Below are 25,069 nucleotides of genomic sequence, written 5' to 3' on the forward strand. Positions count from 1 at the left end.
AGAGGAGAGTCAAAGAACTGTATATTTCCAAAGGTATTTAAATCAGAATATCATAATTGAACAACAATAAGTAAAAATATTCAGATAACTGTTTGAACATAGAATGTCACAGATCTCATTGGTTTTAGGCTTTGTAATCAAAGATTGCACAGGGATGACAAAATAATGAATGTACCAAAATGTGCCAAAAATAGGCTATATCTAATAATGTTATACTCAAAATGTGTTCACGAGCTCAGGGCATGTTGCATCGCTCACACACAAACAAACACAAAGCAGCAGCAGTTTTTCTGCTGCTGCTCTGTGAGATAATAATAATCATACTCATCATAATCTTCATCATCATGAGATGAGAATAATAATAATAATTTTCAGATCCAGACTGGAAGTACAGTGTTTGGTCCGTTCTGTGGCGATCGCTCTCCAGGTCAGATCCACACTGGCAGCCATCAGGTTGAGGTTGTGTTCCATTCAGATAACTCTGGAGAGAACCTGGGGTGGAGACTCACTTACACAGCCCAGGGTCAGTACAATCTTTCTCTCTCTCTCTCTCATGCACGCACGCACGCATGCGAGCGCTAGTGCACACACACACACACACGCACGCACGCACGCACACACACACACACACACACACACACACACACACACACACACACACACACACACACACACACACACACACAGTACACAACCGTATAAAATAATAATAATAATACACTTTTTCAACAGGAAGTCAGTGCCCCGTTCCAGAAGCACCAGCCAATGGTTTATTGAACCCTGTCCAATCAGAATACACCTTTAGAGACCACATCCTGGTCACCTGTCTACCTGGATACAGACTAATGAAGGTGACACACACATACACACACACATGCACATAGGCACACACACACAGCGTTGCATGCACGCACACCCACCCACACTAAGACTAGTTCTACAATTAGTACTTTTTAACACAGAGTTGTCCAGTTTCTTCAATCCTCTATTGAACTCATACATTTCAATTAATGAGAGCTGTTAAATTTGGTAAAAGTGACCCCCTGTAAAAGGATTCAAAACAGAATTAAAACAAATGATGGAAGCTGTGTGTATTGCTCTCTCCTGTCTGTCTGTCTGTCTGTCTGTCTGTCTGTCTGTCTGTCTGTCTGTCTGTCTGTCTGTCTGTCTGTCTGCCTGCCTGCCTGCCTATCTGTCTGTGTCTCAGGATGATGAGTACATGGATAATTACCAGTTAGATTGTCAGAGAGACAGTTTGTGGAGTGATGCTGTCCCCACTTGTCAAAGTAAGGACAACTTATCCCCTCTACTATACCTCTACTGTCTCTGTCTCTACCCTGTCTCTGTCCTGGCAACTATCTCTGTATACTATCTCTATCGTCTCTACCCAGTTTATGGTCTCCACTGTGTCTATTGTGTCTCTACTCTGTCTACTGCACTGTGTCTCTCACTGTACTGTCTTAATATCATAGTAGGAGACCTTCTTTACAGCAAGTGTTTATTATTATTATTATTATTTAGTATTCCATCCTAAAATGTAGATTTAAGATGTATTGCATTGTTGTTATAATATAGTAAGTAAATGTCATTTAAATGAGTCATGGGTTCAGAGTCACACAATGCAGTGCCTGATGACATACAGCAGATGACAGTATGATTTCAGGACTTATTTGCTTGTTGCATGTTTCACTTTCAACTCTTCTCTTCTCTTCCTCCTCTCCTGTCTTCATTCCTCAATTCTACTCTTTCTCCTCCCCTGTCGCCTCCTCTATTCATCCATTTTCTTCCTTCCATTCCCACTGTTTTGCCTCTCCCTTTCTCATCTCTTCTCTCTGTTCTGTCCATTCTTTCCTCTCCTCTTCTCTTTTCCTGACCCTCCAGAAACAGAATCGGGGAGGAGCCAGCGGTCTCTGTCCAGCATTTTAACCAATCGTGTTCTAGATAAGACTGATTGACAGCACCTTAAGACCAATAGGCTCTCAACACTGAACTCCTCTCCACAAGCAGAACCCACACAGCAACAAATCCACATTATTTTCTGTGACTGGATGAAGCCAGAGGGTGAAACATTTTGTAGTTACTGTAATGGTAGTTGTCCAATACATTTAGGCTCTGTCTCATTGAAGGATACATTCCATCACCTTGGTAACTAGATACTGATGGAACCTTTCTTATTACAGTAGGTACATGTTTTGTACCAAAGGTACAATAAGGTCAATCAATCCTTGATAAATGGAAATATTGTATTACAATACGCTTGCCAATGTTTTAGTAGATTCTTTTTTATTGGTTTAGTTTTGTCTAGGTGTTTTGTTTTTTGTTTTTTTTTACAAAATCAAGGAACTAGGATGTATTCTTCCTATGCTTCCTACTGTAATGAAACAGTCCTAAGCAGCCATCTTTACTAAATATGCAACTGACCTACAAAGCTTGCAAATGATATTTGCAAATGCAAATCTTTGTCAAAATAATACTTTTTATAAATTATTTTAGACATTCCACAATGTGCCATAATTGGACCATGAATCTGTACAAAAATATATTTCTCTGTTGTTGATACGTATATATTTTTATATCAAATCTGTCACTCAAAATATCTATTTTCCAAACCCAGATTTTTCATGTGAGGCTTTTTCTTTCAGTTTTTAAAACATTTCTTACCAGAACTCAGCAATAAAATCTAAATCCTTTTTTTTTTTTTACAAAAAATCTGGGTGTTCATTTTGTGTGTGTGTATTCCCATCCTAGTGACCTCTTATTTTATTTCACCAGATCTCCTTTTTTGGATTATGATCTCTTGGGGACACAGGTGATAGGATCAGGCTAACTTCTGGTTGAATAAGAAACATTCTCCCTCCCTCCCATCGAAGTTCCTTTAAGCAAAGCACTTAACACCTAGTCAGTGGTGTAAAGTAACTAAATACATTTACTCAGATGCAAATATTGTACTTTTACACCACTACACTTATTTGAAAACTTTATTTACTTGTAGATTATTATTACAAAACATACATTAACCACATCAGCCCTATATACATTTTGGCTATTTGAAAATAGCAGATCTACAAGTTCACAATGCATCTAGATGCGAGGCATTGTGAGCTTGTATATCTGCTATTTTCAATAGATTTTTATACATTTGAACACTTGAAATGAGACATTCTGCATAATGAGTACTTTTACTTTTGGTACTTTAAGTACATTTTGATGCCAACACTTTTGTACTTTTACTCAAGTAATTTTTTTATTTCCGGACTTTTACTGTTAGGGTGCCCCAAAATACCTATGAGAGTGGAATCTGCGTTCCGCCAATGCATTTCAATGATAAGGGAGCGTTTTTTTGCAGAAATCCTCTGCTGGCATGAAACCCCTTCACTCTCATTGAAATGCATTGGCGGAAGGCATATTCCACTCTCATAGGTATTTTGGTGTGAGGGCACCCTAACAGAGTAAAACATTTGAGTACTTTTACCTACCGGGTACGGCGGGTAGTTGTTATTGTGGACCTGCTCAGCAGACAACAGTGAATGACAGTGGTTGTGTTGGGCCGCCCCCTAGTGGTCAACAGCAGAAGGCAGTTCTTTCTTGTACTATAGGTAGTTCCCAGTGATAAACAGTAGAAGACTGTGGTTGCACTGGGAAGCTGTCAACCTTTCCTGGATCAATAAAGGTAAAGGACCGCCCTCTAGGACATTTACAACTTAATCCTGTGTTAATTAGTTGCACTAATTTACTTTTCTCAAATAAGTATTGTGAGTTGCTTCAAGGGTTATGTGCATAATTGTAAAATAACAACAATCCCGGAATTAACTAATGGAATGTTCAAATGGAGGAGTAGTGGAAGGTCTCAACAACAACAATAATCGTATAGGAAACATAATGGTCCAACCTTAATCATCACCATCCAGTGTTTTCACTCAAGTCAACATGTTTTTGCTGGTATAGACACACCACACATGTCCATGTATGTGTGTATCACAGCTAAACACAGCAAACATGCTTCATACTGTACATCACAGTATTTCATTCGCGTAGCACTATTTCTTTTATATACTGTAACATACTACATTGTAGTTTCTCACACTAGCAGACTGAATTAGTGGATGGAAAATTCATCAAATTAAATCTTGATAACAAAATGATAGGTTTAGTGATTATGTACTGCAAACATTTATAATACTTTACATTACTGCTTCACCAAAATGTGAAGTTATCAGCATTACCTGTGTTATTGCGATACTGTGTGTGTATGTCTCTTATATCCATCCATCCGTTTACTGCTTATCTGGAGCTTAAGAACATCTATAGGTGGATTATGGGTAGACCTATAGTATACTATGACTCTGATAATGGGTGATGATAATTGGTAAAATACAGTTTAGCTGGCTTATGGTGAAATGCTCCTTTAACCCTTAGCTGTCCTTCTGACTGCTGCCCTAGTTTCGCAACTCAGTAAAATTGTGCTTGGATGCCAAATCAGAGGCAATATAATATAGAGGAGACAGCACACACTGACACTATCAGTTTAGAATAGCAAAATAAAACGCAAAAGATGATGGCACAATTTAAAGCAAAATAAAGGCTGTTATACCCGTAAGACTTGTACTACCTGTCTCTTTCTCTCTACAGTGGTGGATTGTGGGAATCCAAAGGAGGTTGCCATGGGCGAAGTGGTGTTTGGTAGTCATGACAACAGCACATATTTTGGCGCTACGGTGCGCTACATCTGTAAGGAGGTGTCTCCTCTACAACTACACCTCAACAGTAGGACCCCTTTCATTGTTATACCACAAAAACAGCTTCAACTCGTTGAGCTACACATTTTCATGTGATTGTTACTCTACCTTTACGTGTGTGTGTGTGTGTGTGTGTGTGTGTGTGTGTGTGTGTGTGTGTGTGTGTGTGTGTGTGTTCTAGGTACTTATATCTGTGGGGAGAGAGGAGAATGGACCAACTCAGATGTAGGAACTAAACTTCCCAACTGCCTACCTGGTGAGACTCTCTTTTTGATTGATTGATTGATTGATTACTGTTAACAGTTGATTATTGTTAACAGTTTGCAAAAAGTACAGATGTAGGCTACAGTTATGCAATAATGCTGGAAGGATAACACAAAAAAGCCCTAAGGGCTTGTTTCCATTGTGGTCCTGTGCATTCAATTCATCAAGACAAATTATGAAGACATAAAGACTCATACTGTAAAGACATTCAATACTAAACGACACTCGACTCACTGATACAGAGCTGGAGACAGGTGGACAGACACACAGACTCACTGATACAGAGCTGGAGACAGGTGGACCGCCTGTCTCCTTTGGTGGAAAGTAACAAAGTACATTTGCTTAAGTACTGTACTTACAATACTTTTACTCCACTACATCTCTGATCCAAATATTGTACTTTTACTAAAAACTTTAGTTACCGGTTACTTTGTAGATTGATTATTATTACTTTAACCCCATACATTTCGGACATTTGAAAATAGCTCACAATGCATCGCATCAGCTATTTTCAAAAGATGTTTAAACATTTGAAACAGGACATTCTGCACAATGAATACTATCAACTTTTATTACATTAAGTACATTTTGATACCAATACTTTTGTACTTTTGCTCAAGTAAATGTTGACTTTTTCTTGTAACAGAGTATGTCTATATTGCAGTATTGATGCTCTTACTTAAAGGAGCTATAGTCAACTTTTTCATTGTAGGGCTGACATCCTAGTCTACAGACTAGGATGTAAACAAAGTACCGGCCCTGTAAATGTAAACAAAGGGCCAAAATGATTATTTTATCGTTATTTTACGCTTTTTGTGGTCATTTTTTAATTGAAACACATATATGAAGCTTATTTTTTTATAAAATATTTTCGAAACATTATTTTTATTTTAGCATCCGTTTTTCAAGAAAAAGTTGACTATAGCTCCTTTAAGTAAAAGGTTTTAGTTCATTTTCCACCACTGGTCTCCTCAGGGTGTGGTGAGCCGTGGCGCGCTCTGCCCAGCGTGAGGAAGCGTATAGTGGGTGGACTTAGTGCAGAGGCCGGCCTGTTCCCCTGGCAGGTGCTGTTGAGCGTGGAGGATGTGTCCCGCGTCCCCCAGTACCGCGGCTTTGGCTCCGGGGCCCTGCTGTCGGAGCGCTGGGTCCTCACCGCAGCTCACGTCCTGAGGTCCATGCGGAGGGACACCAGCGTAGTCCCCCTGGACCCCCAACATGTCCAGGTACGACCACGTCCTCTGTATCACAATGAATGCACACCAGGAAGCAGAAAGGGAAAAAACCTCGCTGCCTCATGTCAGTCAGTCAGTCAGTCACGCCTCAAGTCACGCTCCATATGTGGCCGTCCTTGTCCCTTTTATGCCCATATATGGAGATCCCTGAGGTCATCAGTAGTAAGCCCATATCTGGGAATGCCCATATATGGACATATTGTGTCAGTCTCATGTGGTCTCAGCGCAACCTCGCCCTTAGGGTGTCTTATTAGTTCTACTGTGTTATTGTGATTCATATTTATTTATTTATTTATTATTACTATTTATTGTGCTATTCAGTAACAAACTTTGCCATGCATTAGCCCTAAAATAAAGGCTTTTTAACTGTCCCTCAAGAGTGCCTTGGTCCAACTTTTTTTGCAACAATTTTGTCACCTGACTACCAAAGAGCACCTTTCCTGGGAGATTATTACTCTACAGCCAAACAGATGCACTCCTTACTCTCTGTTTTCTACATGAAACTTTGATGCATGTTGGTTTTGTGTTGGTGTAGTGTTGCTTGTTGATGCCAGTCAACAAAGTGGTTAAATGTGTTGGTCAAATGCTAATTCCTCCTCTTTATGAATAAATAAGGCTATGCTTCTTCTTCAAAGAAACTAGGCCACCAGGTGAACATCAAACCTAGCATCTGTTTAAACAACATAACAATCTTAGCATTCTTAATTTCTTAGGTATGGTATGTGATAAACAAATCGTTGCGTTATCTTCTGTATTTAATGTTGGCCGTGGTCGGATAATCTCAACTTAAGCGACGACGATTACCATAACCCGTGTCGTTTTGGTGTGGTGTGGTGTTGAGGTGTACCTGGGTCTGCATGACACCAGAGACAAGCGTCTGGCGACCAACCGCTCCGTGGAAACCATCGTGCTGCACCCGCACTTCCAGCCCAGCAACTATGACAATGACATCGCCATGGTGAAGCTGAGTGAGCCGGTGGAACTCAGTGAGCTGATACGGCCAGTCTGCCTCCCGCCCCCTCAGAGCAAGGTCTCACACACACACACACACACACACACACACACACACACACACACACACACACACACACACACACACACACACACACACACACACACACACACACACACACACACACACACACACACACACTAGTTATACTATGCAAAATTATGTTGGTTACTTGTTTGCAGATTCTTATTTTTTTCCCTTTTACCATTAATGCCAACCGAGAATGGTTATTTAGATTCTGTTATTTAAACAAATGCCAGGTTTGGTGTCCATAGTTTCTTAGTTTTTCTTTGTGTCCATTTACCCTGTTAGGGTTCATGCCATTTACTCTCATAGGTTTATTTGTTCATCAGTGGATCACTGTTCACTACATGCGGATTGATAGTGTTCAGCTCACCTTCACCTCCTTGCTTCCCCACCACAGGAGGGCCCCCCGGCCCCCTTCCCCAACTCCCTGGGGCTGGTGGCAGGGTGGGGCATCTCCCACCCAAACATCAACTCCTCCTCTGCTGCAGCCTCGCCATCCTCACCCGCCGACCCCTTCCTGCCCTCCGACCTGGGTTTGACCTCTGACCTCCTGCAGTACGTCAGGCTGCCCGTGGTCCCTCAGGAGGAGTGCCAGGACAGCTACAGGTCAGTGTTGATTTCCATCGGCTAAAAGTATGATGAAAAGTGTCCGTCGACTACGACGAAAACTAAATAAAATCGAAATAAATGCTAATCTATGATGAGTAAAACTGTGACTAGACATACTGACAATTGTGTCAAGAAATAGAAACTAGACTAAAATGTTTGGGAGGGACTAGCGGAGAAGACATCCAGTAGAAATAAAGACAAGTCATCATGGGTGTGCGCGGGTATCACAGACGAAAATAGTCAATCTACAATCTCACAACGCGATAATTTTCAGGACCGCCAAAAATACATTTACTAAATCAAGTGTAGATTAAAACCAGACTAAAACTAGACTAAAACTAAAACATTTCAGGTGACTAAAACATGGCTAAAACCAAAGAGAATGTTATTCAGAAGACTACGACTAAAACTAATTTTAAAACGTTTTGCTGTCAAATTCAACACGGCTACAGGTCGCGTTCCACGTCCTACAACATCACCAGCAACATGTTCTGCGCCGGCTTCTACGAGGGCGGGCAGGACACCTGTCTGGGGGACAGCGGAGGTGCGTTCGTCATCCAGGACGAGGTCAGCCGACGGTGGGCGGTGCACGGCCTGGTGTCCTGGGGAGGGCCTGAGGAGTGCGGGAGCCAGAGAGTGTATGGGGTTTACACCAGGGTGGCAAACTATGTGGAATGGATACAGAGTCACCTGGATACTGACCCCTAGTGGCGAGACTGGGTTCCAGCAGCAGACAATGCTTAGTGTTTCTCTATTATGATGACGCCGCAATCAAATCAAACAACTAACTCTCATAAACTCTAAAGTTTCTTATGAATACAATACCATTTATAGCTTTGGGGTTACGTGTGCAGAATAACAAGCTAAAAGAAGACAAACAATTTTATATCTCAGAATTATTTGTAACAGGGGTGGTAGTGGCTCAGGGGTAGAGTTGCCGTCTTGGAACACAGAGGATTCCCAGTTCGATCCCGGGCTCCCCCAGAGTTAGTGTCAAAAGGTCCTTGAGCAAGACTCTGAACCCCTAGTTGCTCCAGTGAGCAGGTTGGTGCCTTGCAGGGTTTACTCTGCCATCGGTGTATGAATGTGTGTGTGAATGGGTGAATGTAATGCACAATCTCTGTAAAGCACCTTGGATAAAGGCGCTATTTAAATACCACTCCCTATTTAAACATTATTTTTATGGTATTATGTTTTTAGTCACTAGCCTTTCTTTAATGACAATGGATTCATTTTCTGTGAAGCACTTTTTTATAAAAAGTCAGACCTCAATGGAGTATTCTTTTTTTTATCACAATTGTATATTTTTTCACTCTATACATAATAACTGTATGAACTCAAATAAACATTTTCTGAGAAGGAAGGAATAATTGTTTTGTCTTTGTCTTTTGTCCACACATAGATAGATGGAAGCAGGAAGTCAGTTGCATCAGAGTTTACAGAGTAAAAACACATCTCAGCTGGTCTAGGATCAGATCCCACCAGCTGTCTCCTCTTAAGTGGTGGAAAAAGTACTCAAAAGTTTCAAAACTGTAGAGCTCTGTTACAAGTAAAAGTCAGGACATTCGTAAAAAAAAGGTTGGTATCAAAATGTACTTGAAGTACCAAAAGTAAAAGTACTCATTATGCAGAATGTCCCATTTCAAGTTTTCAAATGTACAAACATCTTTTGAAAAGAGTAGATCTACAAGCTCACAATGTGTCGCATCGCGACGCATCGTGAGCTTGCAGATCTACTATTTTCAAATGGTTGAAATGAATGTAGGGCTGACGTATTGCAATAATAATCAAATTCTAAGTAACAAAAGCTGTAAAATAATTGTAAATGTACAATATTTGTCTCGGAGATGTAGTGGAGTAAGAGTCAAAGAAAAGAAAGTTGGAAATACTCCAGTAGAGTAAAAATAAGTACAGTACGTACTTGAGTAAATGTACTTTGTTACTTTACACCACTGCTCTTCTGTGTCTCCACGATACAGGGAGAGACAGCGTAGGAGAGAGAGGCCCTGAAGGGCACAGGAACTGATCCCAGCATATAGTCCTGAATGCTCTTCTACTATATACTTGAATACTTGAATATGTCCCCCCAATTTCTGTCTGTCCACAACCTGTCCTCGTCTCTTCAGCTACTGTCGGCCGTCCGGCTGTCCTGTCGGCTTCACTTCCTCCTCCTCAGTGGCGGCTCCAGGGAATAATCAGCAGGGGGGCCTTCAATTTTCCAAAGGGGGCACTTTATTTTTCAACAAACCTCCGATTTTTGTGGCGTTTTGAGCCAAACTAGTAATGTCCATTACAAGTTTTCTCACTTAAAAGATTTGAATTTCCTGTGCTGCATGCACAACAACAACACAGTTATAGACATCAAAACAAATAACATTTTCATTAAACTATTCATTCATTGAAAATGTATCCTTATAATAATGAAAAAGAACACAAAAATAACATATATATAATTAACACCTAACACATTAAAATAATAGTGGGGTAGGGTACTACTGGCAAGTCTGGACTAGGGGGGCACAAAGTCTAATCTGGGTGGGCATTGCCCCCCAATACCCCCCTGAGGAGCCACCTATGCTCCTCCTCCAGTCTCTCTCTCTCCTCCTCTCTCTTCATGGTGTCTTGGATCCAAGCCAGGTAGTTTCCCAGCCGGGTGTAGACGCCATACTTGCCCGTAGCGGCACACTTCTCGCCCCAGCTCACCACCCCGGTGAGGAACCACGTTCCTCTGTAGTGAACTACGAACGGCCCCCCGCTGTCCCCGCTGCAGGCATCCCTGTTAGCCTGCAGGTAGCCGGCACAGAACATGTTGTCTGTTATCACCTGCGGGACAACACAGGAATGTACTTTATTTTAAAATCTAAATGATCAATTGAAAAAGGATAATGTCTGGGTGCTCGGAAGTTTAAAAACAAAAGTGTGACGAATAAGGTTGTCTTTGTGGGGGACTGAAAACTTGCAACTAAGGAAAAAGAAACCAAGGCACTCTTCTAAGGAAATATTTAAAGCCTTTTTTTGAGGTGGCTAGTTCATAATAGAACATTTTAAACTGGGATAACCCACATGTAGCAGGGTATGAAAATGATCAATTGTTGTAACATTTTCTAAATTTGACCACTTAAGCCCTAATTTTCCAACACCTCTGTTTTTTCAAGAAATCGGAAAATTGTCAATTACTTTAAAGATATAGCCGATCTACAAGCTCACAGCATGTTGCACAGTGATATTGAGAATCAATCAATCTTTATTTCAGACTCTAATAGGTCCATATAAAAAACAATACAGGGGACAACACAACAAAGATTAAAACAACAACAATAATACAGAGGCACTAAAACATACACACAGGCTCTCCAATGTCTCCAGAGACAAGAGGAGTACCTAATGCTGTTCTTCTTAGGCATGTTTAAAGTCATTGTAATTTCATTTTTTGAGTCCTTCAACCTCATCATAAAACTGTACATCAGATTCCTGAGAACAACATCTAGAGTGGGAACGCCACTGTAACGTTTACAAATGATTGGCTAGCTGGCACTTCAGCAAGATTCTTAGAGCATCACCCGCAACTTATTATAGAGCTTGTAGATCTGCTATTAAAGAAAAAGAAAATTCTAATTATTTTCAATATCTGAAGATTTCCCCTACAATGACATGCCCAAAATAGGGTCACCAGTGTTAAAGTGGTTCGTGAAGGATAAAAGCGATTATAGACAAGATAAGTCAGGTCCGCTATGTTAATAAAGGTTTATTCGTTGGATTTTTTTGGAGATTTGTAAAACTATACATTTTTGGAATCTTCAGAGCATGGGGAATCCAAAAATCTTTGTTTGCATTTGCACAGACACCTGCAAAGCCTCCATTTTGGACGTTCAAAATGGCCGACATAAAATACACAATTTGTGCTATCTTGGCTTCTAGACAACCTAGAAACGTAATTAAACATGCTAATCCTATGTTTTCTGGGTCAAGGAATCGAATGAATGAATGATGGATGTAAAATGTTCTGGACCCCCACCCCCTTTCTGGGGGTTATCTATTTTGGGACCTCCCAGAACAGTACGCTAGCCAGTTAATGTCCGATTTTCATAATATTAGAGTTGTTTTGTAGGTTTTAAAACATCCCAAGTTCATTTATTATACTTTTAAAGCAGCCAGAATAACCTTTCTGACTTTTGGTTGGGGTCTTTCCTCACCTGGGACCCCCTAGACAGACCCCTGTCTAGGGGTCTGTCTCAGTAATCGCTCTGCTACTGCTCCAGAACAATGTTAAATTAGATCATAATTGAAGCATAAAAGTTGTTGTAGCTGGGCTCTGAAAACAAAAATGAGTAGTAGCAAATACCAGGGGTCTTCCACAGGGGGTCCGGGACCCCTGCTGGGTCCTCAGAGTTACTACAGGGGGCCTGCCAATCTTGATGGGATCTTTTTTTTTTACATTTGAAACTGAAACTTTGAATGTTTTTATGTATCCTGGGTTTATTGCGGCCATAGGTCGCAGTTTGCGACCATAGGTCACAGTTTACTATCAGAACCGTCACATCTTGACCGTATCTATCTGTCTGTCTGGACGGGTAACGCTTTTTTGTTGATTGACTCTCACACTCTGGCATCCCGCTCTGACATCACTGTGATGTCAGGGAACCAAATCCCCTTTATGCCCATATATGGAGATCCCTGTGATGCCAGGGGAACCATAAAAGGACAACTAGGTAGTCATCCGGCAACAGCTCACAGCTGTGAAGCCGGGAGGAGTTCAGATAGACAATCAGGTTCACAGGAGGGGGGGTGCGAGCAAAGTGTGGTAGAACAGGGGAAGGGCAAGGGCCAGGCACAGAATTTGACATAACGAAAGTATTGCAACTTCTCACTTGTGCAGACTAACGTGTCCATTTATTGCACTGCACTCACACTGACAACACAACACACACACACACACACATACACACCTCTTTGTTATTGTCACCCCAAAACCCTCACCCTATCCTCTTAACTCATCTAGTGCCATTCCCGAGATGTCTCGCGAAATGTACTCGAGTATCTGTAGTGCCATTCACGGGATATCTCGGGAAAAGTAATATATTACTGTAACGGCGAGTACATATACCGAGAAGAATGGCCGGCGGTCCGGAGACGAAATCCGTCGCTGATTTCGCATCATCACGGCTCCACGAGCACAAAATAGTCCCATCCATAACATTGAGGTGGACGGGGGATCTCATCTTTAATGTCCATTATCTCAAAACTACACTTTAGAAGCTAGGATGGAGGCAGATGCTCGCTTATGTTACACAGTTATAAAAGCTCCCGGTCGGCCATTACACAACTCCACGTGGACACGGATCGGTTCCGACGCACGATCCGATGACGTCAGACCGGAAGTGATTGCGCGGTGGACTTCTGGCCTTCAAAATAAGATAACGGCGGTGATGCCAGCCTGAAGGTGGCGTCGTGGACTTTATAATCCGTTAATTTCAGGGGCTCTTAATGAGTTTAAGAGCCCATGGTCAATTATGCCCAAAAAGATTCACTACAATGCAGTCATTTCAGACATGCAGGATCTATTGTCCTCATCATTGTCATCTTCAATGTCCAACCTAATAGTGTTCACACAGTCTCCACCATGGAGTGAAAGGCAGGTTACTTGAGCAGCTGCAGCCATATTTGATGAGCTCAAGTACTGCCTTTGGAGCAGGGAGGGCAAGACACCTGACTGGAAAATACCCTCCACTCTCTGAATTCCATCTATTTTCTTCAATTGGTGGAAGCTCAGGGCAATTTGTCAGGTATGATTTATCCTGCATTGTGACATAGTTGGCACAGATGTGGTAGCAGTGCAGCACGAGTTGGAGGTAGCATCTCACCCTCAGTTCTTTGACAGAAATAGTTCCCATCTGAGTAATCGCAGGGTTGTTGGACCTTTTGAACTGTAAACATGGCATGCAACATGCTCCAATGACTGCAATGTTGATGAAGCTCACCAATAATAAGCTCAGGAGGAATGGAACCCTTTAAGGTCCTTGAAGTGGTTAATGACTTGGTCATCATCACCAGGCTTCAAGTAGGCATTGACCCATGTCTTTTTGGAGATTCCAACAAAATTCTCTTCCCCAGCCAGCACCAGAAAAATCATGTAGGCCAAGGAACCCTTGACAGTTGTGACAACCAATAACTTGAACTTGCTTGAATATGTGTGTGCACTTCCACAAAATCATGTCCCTTGATGAAGGTATCGTATTATGATGCCTACTTTGTCATACCTTACAAATTGCCCCAAGCTTCGATCAATCGAAGAAAATAGAGAGTGGAGGGAATGTTCCAGTCAGGTGTCTTGCCCTCCCTGCTCCAAAGGCAGTACTTGAGCCCATCAAATTTGGCTGCAAAGCAGGTTGCACTCCTCCCTGCAAATGCTATGGTGGAGACTGTCAACACATATGTCTTGCAAATTAGGGAGGACATGTACAGTATTTTAGTGAATCTCTTTGGGCATAATTGACCATGAGCTCTTTAAGAGGATAGGGTGAGGGTTTTGGGGTGACGATTAACAAAGAGGTGTGCGTGCGTGCGTGTGTGTGTGTATGTGTGCGTGCGTGCGTGCGTGCGTGCGTGCGTGCGTGTGTTTTGTCAGTGTGAGTGCAGTGCAATAAATGGACACGTTAGTCTGCACACCCAAAGTGAGAAGTAATACCTTAATCCCTGCAGTAACACCTGTCAACCATAACTGTCTAACACAAAAATGGTATAAATAATACTGAGAATACTAATAAATCATCGAAGTACAATACATAAACCCAGGATACATAAAAACATACATAAAAAAGAAAATCCTTTCCCATTAAGATTTGGTGGGCCCCCTGTAGTAACTATGAGGACCCCCCAAGGGTCCCGGACCCCCTGAGGAAGACCTCTGGTATTTTGCTTACTCATTTTTGTTTTCAGAGCCCAGCTACAACAACTTTTATGCTTCAATTATGATCTAATTTAACATTGTTCTGGAGCAGGAGCAGAGCGATTACTGTGATAGGCTCATGGGTCTGTCTAGGGGTCCCAGGTGAGGAAAGACCCCAACCAAAAGTCAGAACGGTTATTCTGGCTGCTTTAAAAGTCTAATGAATCAACTCAGGATGTTTTAAAACCTACAAAACTCTAATATTATGAAAAAGACATTAACTGGCTAGCGTACTGTTCTGGGAGGTCCCAAAATAGATAACCCCAAGAAAGGGGGTGGGGGTCCGGAACATTTTACACCCATCATTTACTCAGTCGATTCCTTGACCCAGAAAACATAGGATTGGCATGTTTAATTAAGTTTCTAGGTTGTCTAGAAGCCAAGATAGCACAAATTATGTATTTTATGTCGGCCATTTTGAACGCCCAAAATGGCGGCTTTGCAGGTGTCTGTGCAAATGCAAACAAAGATATTTGGATTCCCCATGGTCTGAAGATTCCAGAAATGTATAGTTTTACTAATCTCCAAAAAAATCCAACAAAAATACGTAGTGGACCTGACTAAGAGCATTTAGCTAGGTTAACGGACCTGTTTTGTGGACTGGATGCATCCCTTCTGACTGACCACTGGGAGTGCCACCTTCCTAAGGAAGCGAGATGAGCGACCGAGGTAGTGCATTGCTCCCCAGCCGGTTACCATTCCAACTGTGTCATCCTATACAGCCAGGTTACAGACAGACAGAGAAGGGAGTGTGTAGACAACTACATGCCTCCTCTGATACACATGGAATCAAATAAGTATTGAAGTGCAAGTATGTGAGGTCTGACTGCAAGAATACTGTGCCACAACAACAACATAAACAATAATGATGATAACAAACCAATATAAAATAAAAGGAAGACTCAGCAGTTGCAACATCAGCATAACACAATAAAGAATAAAGCATAACCATACAGTATGTGCAATTACAATTTACAATTTAGGCATTTAGCAGACGCTTTTAATCCGAAGCGACTTACAATAATACAATAGATACCATGTATATCAAATCTATAGCAGCAATAGCAACAGTTACCAGCAGTGGTAACATCAACATACGATACCACGTCTATATTAGTAATATAGACATGGTATCTGCATCATGTAGTAGAAATGATCCTTTTGTAGGTATGAAAGGTGCTTTACAGATTAAGTCAATAATTATAACTACGCTATTACCTTGATGAGGTATTTGGCTAGCTGTGTGTTTGGTAGACAGGCAGGGAGCGCCGTGGGGCCGCGGACAACGGCGTGACTCAGGAACAACAGAGCGACGTCGCCGTCAAAGGTGAACTGGTGGAAGTGAGGATGAACGACCACGCTCTTCACCTTTATCTGCTGTTCTCCTGGGTCCGGACGGCGCTTATCATAGTCCCCTGGTAGACAGAGAGGTTAGACAGACAGACTTATCATAGTCCCCTAGTAGACAGAGAGGTTAGACAGACAGACTTATAATAGTCCCCTGGTAGACAGAGAGGTTAGACAGACAGACTTATCATAGTCCCCTGGTAGACAGAGAGGTTAGACAGACAGACTTATAATAGTCCCCTGGTAGACAGAGAGGTTAGACAGACAGACTTATCATAGTCCCCTGGTAGACAGAGAGGTTAGACAGACAGACTTATCATAGTCCCCTGGTAGACAGAGAGGTTAGACAGACAGACTTATCATAGTCCCCTGGTAGACAGAGAGGTTAGACAGACAGACTTATCATAGTCCCCTGGTAGACAGAGAGGTTAGACAGACAGACAGACTGAGCAACAGAAGCACATGCATTTCCTTGAGGATCAATAAAGCATTGGTTGGTTCTCAAAGTGGGGTCCAGGGACCACCAGGGATCCTTGGGGGAGTTTCAGTTTTGTCCCCAGCTGAATATAGTAGCTAGTTAGTAAGGAACCAAATGGACCCGTATGGGTATATACTGTACTCTAACTCAGGGAGTAAAATTAACATTGATTTTACAATTTAAACTGGGTCTCTGAGAAAGAAATACCATTAAATGGGGGTCTGTAGAGTAATGAATGTGAAACTGGGGCTCTTTGAAATTACAATGATTGGGAATCACGGCCAGAGCCGTAAAAATCTTCTTATGGGGGTCCCTGGCATATCTTATCAAATCGGGGTCCACGGGCTAATAAGTGTCAATTTGGGGGTCCTTGATATGAAAAAGTTTAAGAACCACTGATATAAAGTATCTATCCTTCCATCCCTGTTCACAACTAGCATGAACACCACACACACACACACACACACTCAGAGTGCATTCTGACCAATGGTCACGTAGTCCGGCGTCTCCTCATAGCAGTGAGCAGCCGAAACAACCCAACGATCAGAAACCAACGTCCCTCCACAGAACCCATGACCATCTGACCGGTGGACTAGAACCTACAGCCACACACACACACACACACACACACACACACACACACACACACACACACACACACACACACACACACACAGGTTCATGACATGAGAATAGGATGCATAACACATACAAGAGACAGCCTATCAGTATATCATAACAATACACATTACACACAACAATTCTGTCAATGGGGGCAGGGAGGAATAAAGGTCATAATATAATTACGGTGCAGTCAGAATGTAAGGGTGAACAGTCAGTATGTGTGTGTGTGTTAGGGTGAACATAATGGAGAAGTAGAGTGGCATGTTGTCATTCCTAGGAGGATAAACATGTAAGAGCCTAGTCCAGAGCACACATAAATTACACGGACCAGGCTCTGCCGAAGTGGACCTCACACAGCGCTTTAGCCAAAGTTGAGTTGTTTTTAAATGTGCTTTATCAATAAATTTGAATTGACTTGACTTGATTATTAATTGACAGTATGCACAAGACATTATTACACTGACTGGTGTAGGAGTTTGAGAGGGTTAGGGTTAGACACACACACACACACACACACACACACACACACACACACACACACACACACACACACACACACACACACACACACTAATACTCTAAATAACTTTATTTCCCTTACCTGCCAGGGACTCCCTCCTAGTTTCTCCAGATAGCCTCCAACGATACGGGGAATTAAATCATCACCTTCTCCCACCTCCTCTCCTCTCCAACCAGGAAATGAGGTGCTGTTGTTCATCTCTTCTTCTGTGCTGTTGAACCAGCTGGTGTTGTAGTTACTTGGGTCCAACATGGTGGCGTTGTCCACCAGCAGTGACATGCTGACATTGGCAGACTCCATGGTGTTATTGGCAGAGGTTTCTGATTGGTCCAGACCAATATATATAGTTAAAATGTCTTTAGTTTTAGTATTTGTCAAAAAATCTTCAATGATAGCAAAAATAGCAAATGTAGGCTACAAGCTCACAACACATTGCGGTGTGACATGTTGTGAGCTTGTAGATGAGAAATGTATGCTATTTTTCTGACCGTGTTGAACTTGGGCCCTGACTGATCCATATCACAATAAAAAAATTATAATAATAAAAATAGACAAAACTAAGCGTTTTCACCTACCACAGCTGCTCTAAAACCAACCTGAAATTGAAGAAAGAAAGAAGGAAAAAAGCTATAATAACCTTCTGTTTCTGTTCGGCCCAGCAGGGACCTGACACGATAGAAGGCCTTGTTCAGCTTCCTCCCACAGGGAAACTCCACTAGAACCAATCAGAGAGGAGAATGTTTTCCTTTTTCATTATTAATATTGTTAGCATCAATAATAGTATAGTATTATATAGTATCATCGTACTAGAAGTTGTAGTAGTAAGAAGCTAGTCTTTTCCTGTTCCATGTGGACAGTAAAACTAGTAGTAGGCTACTACAGAAATAGTAAACTGGCAGTAATGGCAATAGCAGTTGTTGTAATACTGTAGTAATATAATTACTATCACTAGCAGTATTATAATAGCAGTAGTGGTAGTTGTCACGGGGCAACCCGTGCCCTATATACAGATACAATGTTTGAGGACAATGTACACACACCCAGCTAAGCCGTGTTTTCCATTTGACTAACTTTGCCGGCCGGCTTTGGAAATTACTGTGAATGGTTGGTTCATGGACAAGTGTTCTTAAGCTTGTGTTTCAATGCATTTTAATGTTCTAATGTTTATTGAATCATTGGTGGTGGTAATCAGGGGTGTGGTCACCTCCCTAGTTGTCTCTTCTCCACAGCCGGTGGCAATTCCTTCTTTAATAGGAATGGGCCAAGTGCTGTGGAGGAGAGGGGGTTCCCTTTGGGTTTCAGTAATGTGTTGGTTTGAAATGTCATTCTTTTGAAGTTAACCTAACCCAAAGTTTAAGTGTAACGCATCATGTAGTATGCTTAGGTTACTCTTACTAGCTGCGGGTTATTGAATGTTTATTTGGAAGTATATGGAAGTATTGCTAAGGCTAATTGATGTCCTGTGGTAGGGCCCACTCCCTATTTAAAGGGAGGCTACAGGGCAGGCAAGTTAGTTCTGATGTAGACAGACACAAGAGAGCATTCCCTGAAGGGAGAGCTACGGGGCCGTGCTGTGATCATGGTTTTTCCCGAAGAGAGTTCTTTGCCTGTTGGGTTATGTTAGTGTCTGCCTGAGTGTTTATTTTTCAGCGCTGTTCAATTCTTTTCTATTTTTGGTCTGTCATATTTTTGGCTATTTGAATTCCCGGTGAACTGCACTGCTGTGGAAGGTGTTTTGGTGAAATAAAAATCCTTAAAGACAATCCTGCGACTGTTTTTGAAGCCTGGCCGCTCGGGCAACTTTACATGTGGTGTCAGAAGAAAAGAAAAACGGTCCAGAAGATCCAGAATGCCTCCCAAGGACCAGCACAAGCAGCAGCCATCTACAGCCATGAAGGAAGAGGGTGCCACAGGGGGAGCCATCAAGGAAGGCTTCCAACCCAAGGTGAACACGACCAATTCCAGAGAGGCGGGTATGGCCAGGAGGAAGATGGAGAAGTGGAACCAGCAGTGGGGCAATGTTCTAAACCCCCAGATCACCCGGTTCCAGTGGACCTCGAGGCAACCAGGGTGCAGTCGAGGGTGCCTGCAACACAGCTTGTCGGTGGCAGCGACACATCAGCGGCGGCTGCAGCAACACCGGTGCCAGAGGTGGAGCCAAACTGGGTGGGTGGAAAGACTTGAGCGCAAAGGCCAAATAATCTGGTTCCTTGCAAGACGGCCTTTAACTTCTGGGCAGGAAAGGTTCAGAAGTGTACAGAAGAAGACTTCCTTTCCTGGACGCCACAGGGGGCGTCATCAGAAGGGGGGGGAAATGTCACGGGGCAACCCGTGCCCTATATACAGATACAATGTTTGAGGACAATGTACACACACCCAGCTAAGCCGTGTTTTCCATTTGACTAACTTTGCCGGCCGGCTTTGGAAATTACTGTGAATGGTTGGTTCATGGACAAGTGTTCTTAAGCTTGTGTTTCAATGCATTTTAATGTTCTAATGTTTATTGAATCATTGGTGGTGGTAATCAGGGGTGTGGTCACCTCCCTAGTTGTCTCTTCTCCACAGCCGGTGGCAATTCCTTCTTTAATAGGAATGGGCCAAGTGCTGTGGAGGAGAGGGGGTTCCCTTTGGGTTTCAGTAATGTGTTGGTTTGAAATGTCATTCTTTTGAAGTTAACCTAACCCAAAGTTTAAGTGTAACGCATCATGTAGTATGCTTAGGTTACTCTTACTAGCTGCGGGTTATTGAATGTTTATTTGGAAGTATATGGAAGTATTGCTAAGGCTAATTGATGTCCTGTGGTAGGGCCCACTCCCTATTTAAAGGGAGGCTACAGGGCAGGCAAGTTAGTTCTGATGTAGACAGACACAAGAGAGCATTCCCTGAAGGGAGAGCTACGGGGCCGTGCTGTGATCATGGTTTTTCCCGAAGAGAGTTCTTTGCCTGTTGGGTTATGTTAGTGTCTGCCTGAGTGTTTATTTTTCAGCGCTGTTCAATTCTTTTCTATTTTTGGTCTGTCATATTTTTGGCTATTTGAATTCCCGGTGAACTGCACTGCTGTGGAAGGTGTTTTGGTGAAATAAAAATCCTTAAAGACAATCCTGCGACTGTTTTTGAAGCCTGGCCGCTCGGGCAACTTTACAGTAGTAGTAGTAGTAGTAGTAGTACAGTCGTATTAATGTAGTAGTTTTATACGTAGTGGTATAGTAGTGGTAGGCTACTGTTGTAGGACAAGAATCGTGGTACTTGTTTTAGTACAGCTGTATCCATCAGGGTCCAGCAGGTATCCATCAGCACAGCTACACTGAACTCCTCTCCTGCCCCCTGTCTGCTCTGTACAGTACTGCAGACAGCCTCCATTCCTGTATTGACAATCAGCTACCTCTACACACACACACACACACACACACACACACACACACACACACACACACACACACACACACACACACACACACACACACACACACACACACACACACACACACACACACACAGTATATGGTAAAGATATAGATAGACAGACAAGACGAGAGACAGAGACAGAGACACACACACACACACACACACACACACACACACACACACACACACACACACACACACACACACACACACACACACACACACACACACACACACACACACACACACACACACACACACACACACACACACACACACACACACACACACACACACACACACACACACACACACACACACAGAGAGAGAGAGAGATAGACAGACATACATACAGACAGTCAGGTTCTTACCTATTTCGCAGGTCTTGCCATCGTACTGCGGAGGACACGAACAGAGGAAAGCGTCTCTTTCTACAGTACAGTAACCACCATTTAGACATGGGTTGTACAGGCAGGGGTTCAAATCTACACCAGAGACAAAAAATACACACACAATTCACAACTGACAGCTACACACTACCACTGATATAGGCTACATCACGTCAGACACTACCATTGGCACACATCACACATTAGGCCACCACTGAAATACATCACTACCACTGACATAGGCTATATTTGTACATTTGTACACACTACCACTCACAGAACATAATAGCAAGAACAGTGGTAGTCAGTCAATTAGCAGGGGAAGTAATGGTGGTAGTAGCTAGTATTAATAAACAGTAATGGTAACATAACTTCTTTTTTACATAGTTTTAAGAAATTAAGAATCTCTTTTCCAAGGGAGCACTGGGGAGGGAGCCAGAGACAGCCCTTACCCAGGACTATATAACCATTACTACTAAAGTTAATACTACAAATAATTAAAACATGTTCTCATCCATGGATGATTTTCAACTGTTGGATTATTTTAGTTGGGATCATTAACTTGTATTTGTCTTGCTGTGAGGCTGTGACAGTAGGCTACTTACTTGTATATCTGTACCAAAACTCCAACTAGACAGGAAGACAATTACAAAATAAGAATGTTTATATCAACACATCGATACCACAGTATCATGCACAAATACAATATCATGCAAAAATAGTGAAATAAAATAGTTCAAAACGTGTTTTCAGCTTGTAGACAATTTTGTAATGTTCACCAATGATAACATGCCCAAAAATATGGATTGATTATTAACCATTATTTTATTAAATTAACGATTATTTTATAATCGATTAAATTGATTAGTTCGATTAACCCAAGCTCACAGCGCTGGGATAATAAAGGTATCTATCTATCTATCAATGGGGTTCCCTGGCATATCTTTTCAAATGGGGGTCCACAGGCTAATAAGTGTCAATTTGGGGGTCCTTGGCATGAAAAACCTCGAGACCCACTGTCTTAATGGGTTAGCTGTTTTTTGCACCCCTAATACTGTACTGTTTTCTCCTGGCTCTGGAAGATCTCTGCCGCCTCCTCTTGGGAACACGCCTCCTCATAACACTCCCTCTCCAGGTTGCCTGGCAACATCTCCTCCAGGAAGTAGTTAGCCCTGCGCCTCCTCTGTGTGGAGGAGGAGGAGGAGAGGAGCTGCTCTGCCGACGTTCGATCAAGGAAAACTGAGGAGGAATAAGTACTCTTTAGGATAATATGAGCTAAAAACTAAACCAAGGGTCTTCAACAGGGGGTCCGGGACCCCTAGGGGGTCCTCAGAGTTACTACAGGGGGTCCACCAAATCTTTGAGTGATAGAAACTTGTTTTCTTCTTTTTTTATATTAACCACTTGAACCCTAGTGTCCATATTCTGAGAACTCTAGACACAAATAGACAGATCTACAATCTCACGCCTCGCGCTGCGAGGTGTTGTGAGCTTGTAGATCGGCTATTTTCGGCAAAGAGGTTTGGTGTAGAGGGGAAAAAGAGCAGACTTAAGTACAAGTGGTTAAATATCTGAAAACACAAATTGACATGAATCCAAAATAGACTGATGATCGTGCTGTCAAACAATAAAACTATATGGAATCTATGAACAGGTTGTGGGGGTCCTTGCTTCATCTCTCTCAACTAAGGGGTCCTGGGCCTGAAAACGTTGAAACCTGAACTAAACTATACACTGCAATTATGATCAATACCAGTGTTCCCAATCCATCGATGATATTATACAATGTTGTATTAAATGCTGTCAGGTGTATAAAGAGGCTTTCTACCTAGAATTATTTCTATAGTTGGTCACTCTCCTATATGTTCTAAAATGTGTTCATAATTAGCTTGAGCTGAATAAAATGCGGGTTTGTATATTATGTGTGACGGTGAGTCTGACCTGTACATTCCAGCACAGTGGAGGTGAACAGCAGCAGGCCTGACAGCACCAGCACAACAGCTCTGATCCTCATCATCCCTGCACAACACATTCAACGTCAACAACACCAGTGTCCCACATGGAAGCGTTAATCATAGATAGAATTGAATGATCGATCCACTGATAGATCGATAAGAGATCCTCAAATTCAGATTCACTTTATTGTCACTTATGCACTGCATTAAGGAAAAACTTACGCACAGACAATACAATAAAACACATTATAATCAAATATGATAAAACAACCTAAAACACAATAAACAAACACATTCACAATAATATCAGTCCTGGCCTATGGGGGGAAAAAAACTGTTTCTCAGCCTGCTAGTGCGAGCTGAGAGGATCTTGCCCGTTGTCATGGCAGTAGAGCAGTTATTAAACACAGGACAGATACAGAAAAGGTGATACAGCTAGGAGAGCTAGGAGAGTAACTGATAATACGAGTGAGCAAGTACGTACAGGGTTTTTGATTGAATTGATTGAAGAATTTATTAGAAGTTGGCAATCGAAAAAAGTACAGTTTCATGACAGTACAAATCACTGGTACAAGGTCAACTAAAAGGAGATCCTAGAAAGCCGAGGCTTATTTCCACAGGAACCACACAAGTATCTCATATAACATTGAAAGACAGACGGATAGAACATAGTACTTTATCTAGGATAATATCAGTTTCAAAAGCATAACATCAAATACAAAGGCAGAAAAAAAAGGGGGGGGGGGGGGAGCATGGGGGCTTAGTCTATTTACAAGTCACGGGTAGCAGCTGTCTGAAGGTGACTTTTCATACCAATTTTGAAGGAGGCTAAGGATTTGCTCTCCAAGGGTTTAAGAAAGAGAGTACCAGAAACCAGGAGATTTGTTTATAGATCTGAACTTGCTTGGCCCTCAGCACCTGGACTGGATCTGGTAATTAAACATGGTGAAAAGAGCTATTAAACAGGTGTTGTAGATGTGTGGAGTTAAAGTAAACTAACAGTTTATTAAATACACATATATTATGTATCATACTCATACATACAATATTTACAAATAGGCTTAAAAGAGATAATGTACCTGTTCAGTCAGTTCAGCCTGTGTTCGCCGACTGTCTGTCTGGACTTTAAATGGAGGTGTGGATGTCTAGCTGTAATCTGAACTCCAACCCCTGACCTCTCCTGTGTCCCTATTGTAGTCCCACTGACCACCTAGGTTTGAATCGTTATACAGTATGCAGTATGTATTCTTTCATTTGGACAGAAATATATTTACGTAGATTTGTTATGCTCTGCGTATTCCTGTTGAAGCACGGTAAGGTTTCCGGTGAAGGAAATGTGCTGTGCAAATAAAGTTGGACTTAACTATTGATCGTTAATTAAATATTGACATTATCTGTGGCAGAGGGAGGGAGCAAAAAGAAAAGAGTAACATCTCACTTCAAAACACTGTCCTTGAATTCAACTGTTTTGTATGTTAATGTACTGAGGCGACTTCACTTACTTGCCTAAACAGAATTGCCAAAA

At 42.0% G+C, this 25,069-nt stretch overlaps 2 protein-coding genes across 4 annotated transcripts in view; one reads left to right on the forward strand and one right to left on the reverse strand.

Moving 5' to 3' along the window:
- Positions 1-9,179, forward strand: part of masp1 (MBL associated serine protease 1) — a 17,048-nt gene extending 7,869 nt beyond the window's left edge. The window contains exons 6-14 of the mRNA XM_080732365.1: positions 376-523; positions 733-851; positions 1,208-1,286; positions 4,630-4,764; positions 4,918-4,992; positions 5,976-6,223; positions 7,074-7,262; positions 7,669-7,877; positions 8,333-9,179. Coding sequence (XP_080588491.1) covers positions 376-523; positions 733-851; positions 1,208-1,286; positions 4,630-4,764; positions 4,918-4,992; positions 5,976-6,223; positions 7,074-7,262; positions 7,669-7,877; positions 8,333-8,588 — 1,458 coding nt within the window. The 3' untranslated portion in view covers positions 8,589-9,179. The remainder of the gene's footprint in view (positions 1-375; positions 524-732; positions 852-1,207; positions 1,287-4,629; positions 4,765-4,917; positions 4,993-5,975; positions 6,224-7,073; positions 7,263-7,668; positions 7,878-8,332) is intronic.
- A 431-nt stretch (positions 9,180-9,610) lies between these two features.
- On the reverse strand, positions 9,611-24,879 carry LOC308290512 (coagulation factor IX). Of its 3 annotated transcripts, none has more exons than XM_080732368.1 (13): positions 24,624-24,879; positions 24,358-24,473; positions 23,531-23,608; positions 22,650-22,828; positions 22,195-22,219; positions 21,572-21,685; positions 21,054-21,179; positions 18,433-18,510; positions 17,877-18,115; positions 17,136-17,250; positions 16,045-16,241; positions 15,415-15,540; positions 9,611-10,703 (listed from the first exon to the last, which is right to left on the reverse strand). In XM_080732368.1, the coding sequence occupies exons 3-13, from the start codon at positions 23,604-23,606 to the stop codon at positions 10,407-10,409; spliced, it is 1,572 nt and encodes a 523-aa protein (XP_080588494.1). In that variant the 5' UTR covers positions 23,607-23,608; positions 24,358-24,473; positions 24,624-24,879; the 3' UTR covers positions 9,611-10,406. The 3 variants fall into 3 exon arrangements, with proteins under 3 accessions (XP_080588494.1, XP_080588492.1, XP_080588493.1); XM_080732366.1 differs by having other exon boundaries at positions 9,613-10,703; positions 21,042-21,179; XM_080732367.1 differs by lacking the exon at positions 24,358-24,473 and having other exon boundaries at positions 9,613-10,703; positions 21,042-21,179.
- Positions 24,880-25,069: the final 190 nt, after the last annotated feature.

Source organism: Nannobrachium achirus (genome assembly GCF_963921795.1).
Source record: "Nannobrachium achirus genome assembly, chromosome: 8".
NCBI classification, from domain to species: Eukaryota; Metazoa; Chordata; class Actinopteri; order Myctophiformes; family Myctophidae; genus Nannobrachium; species Nannobrachium achirus.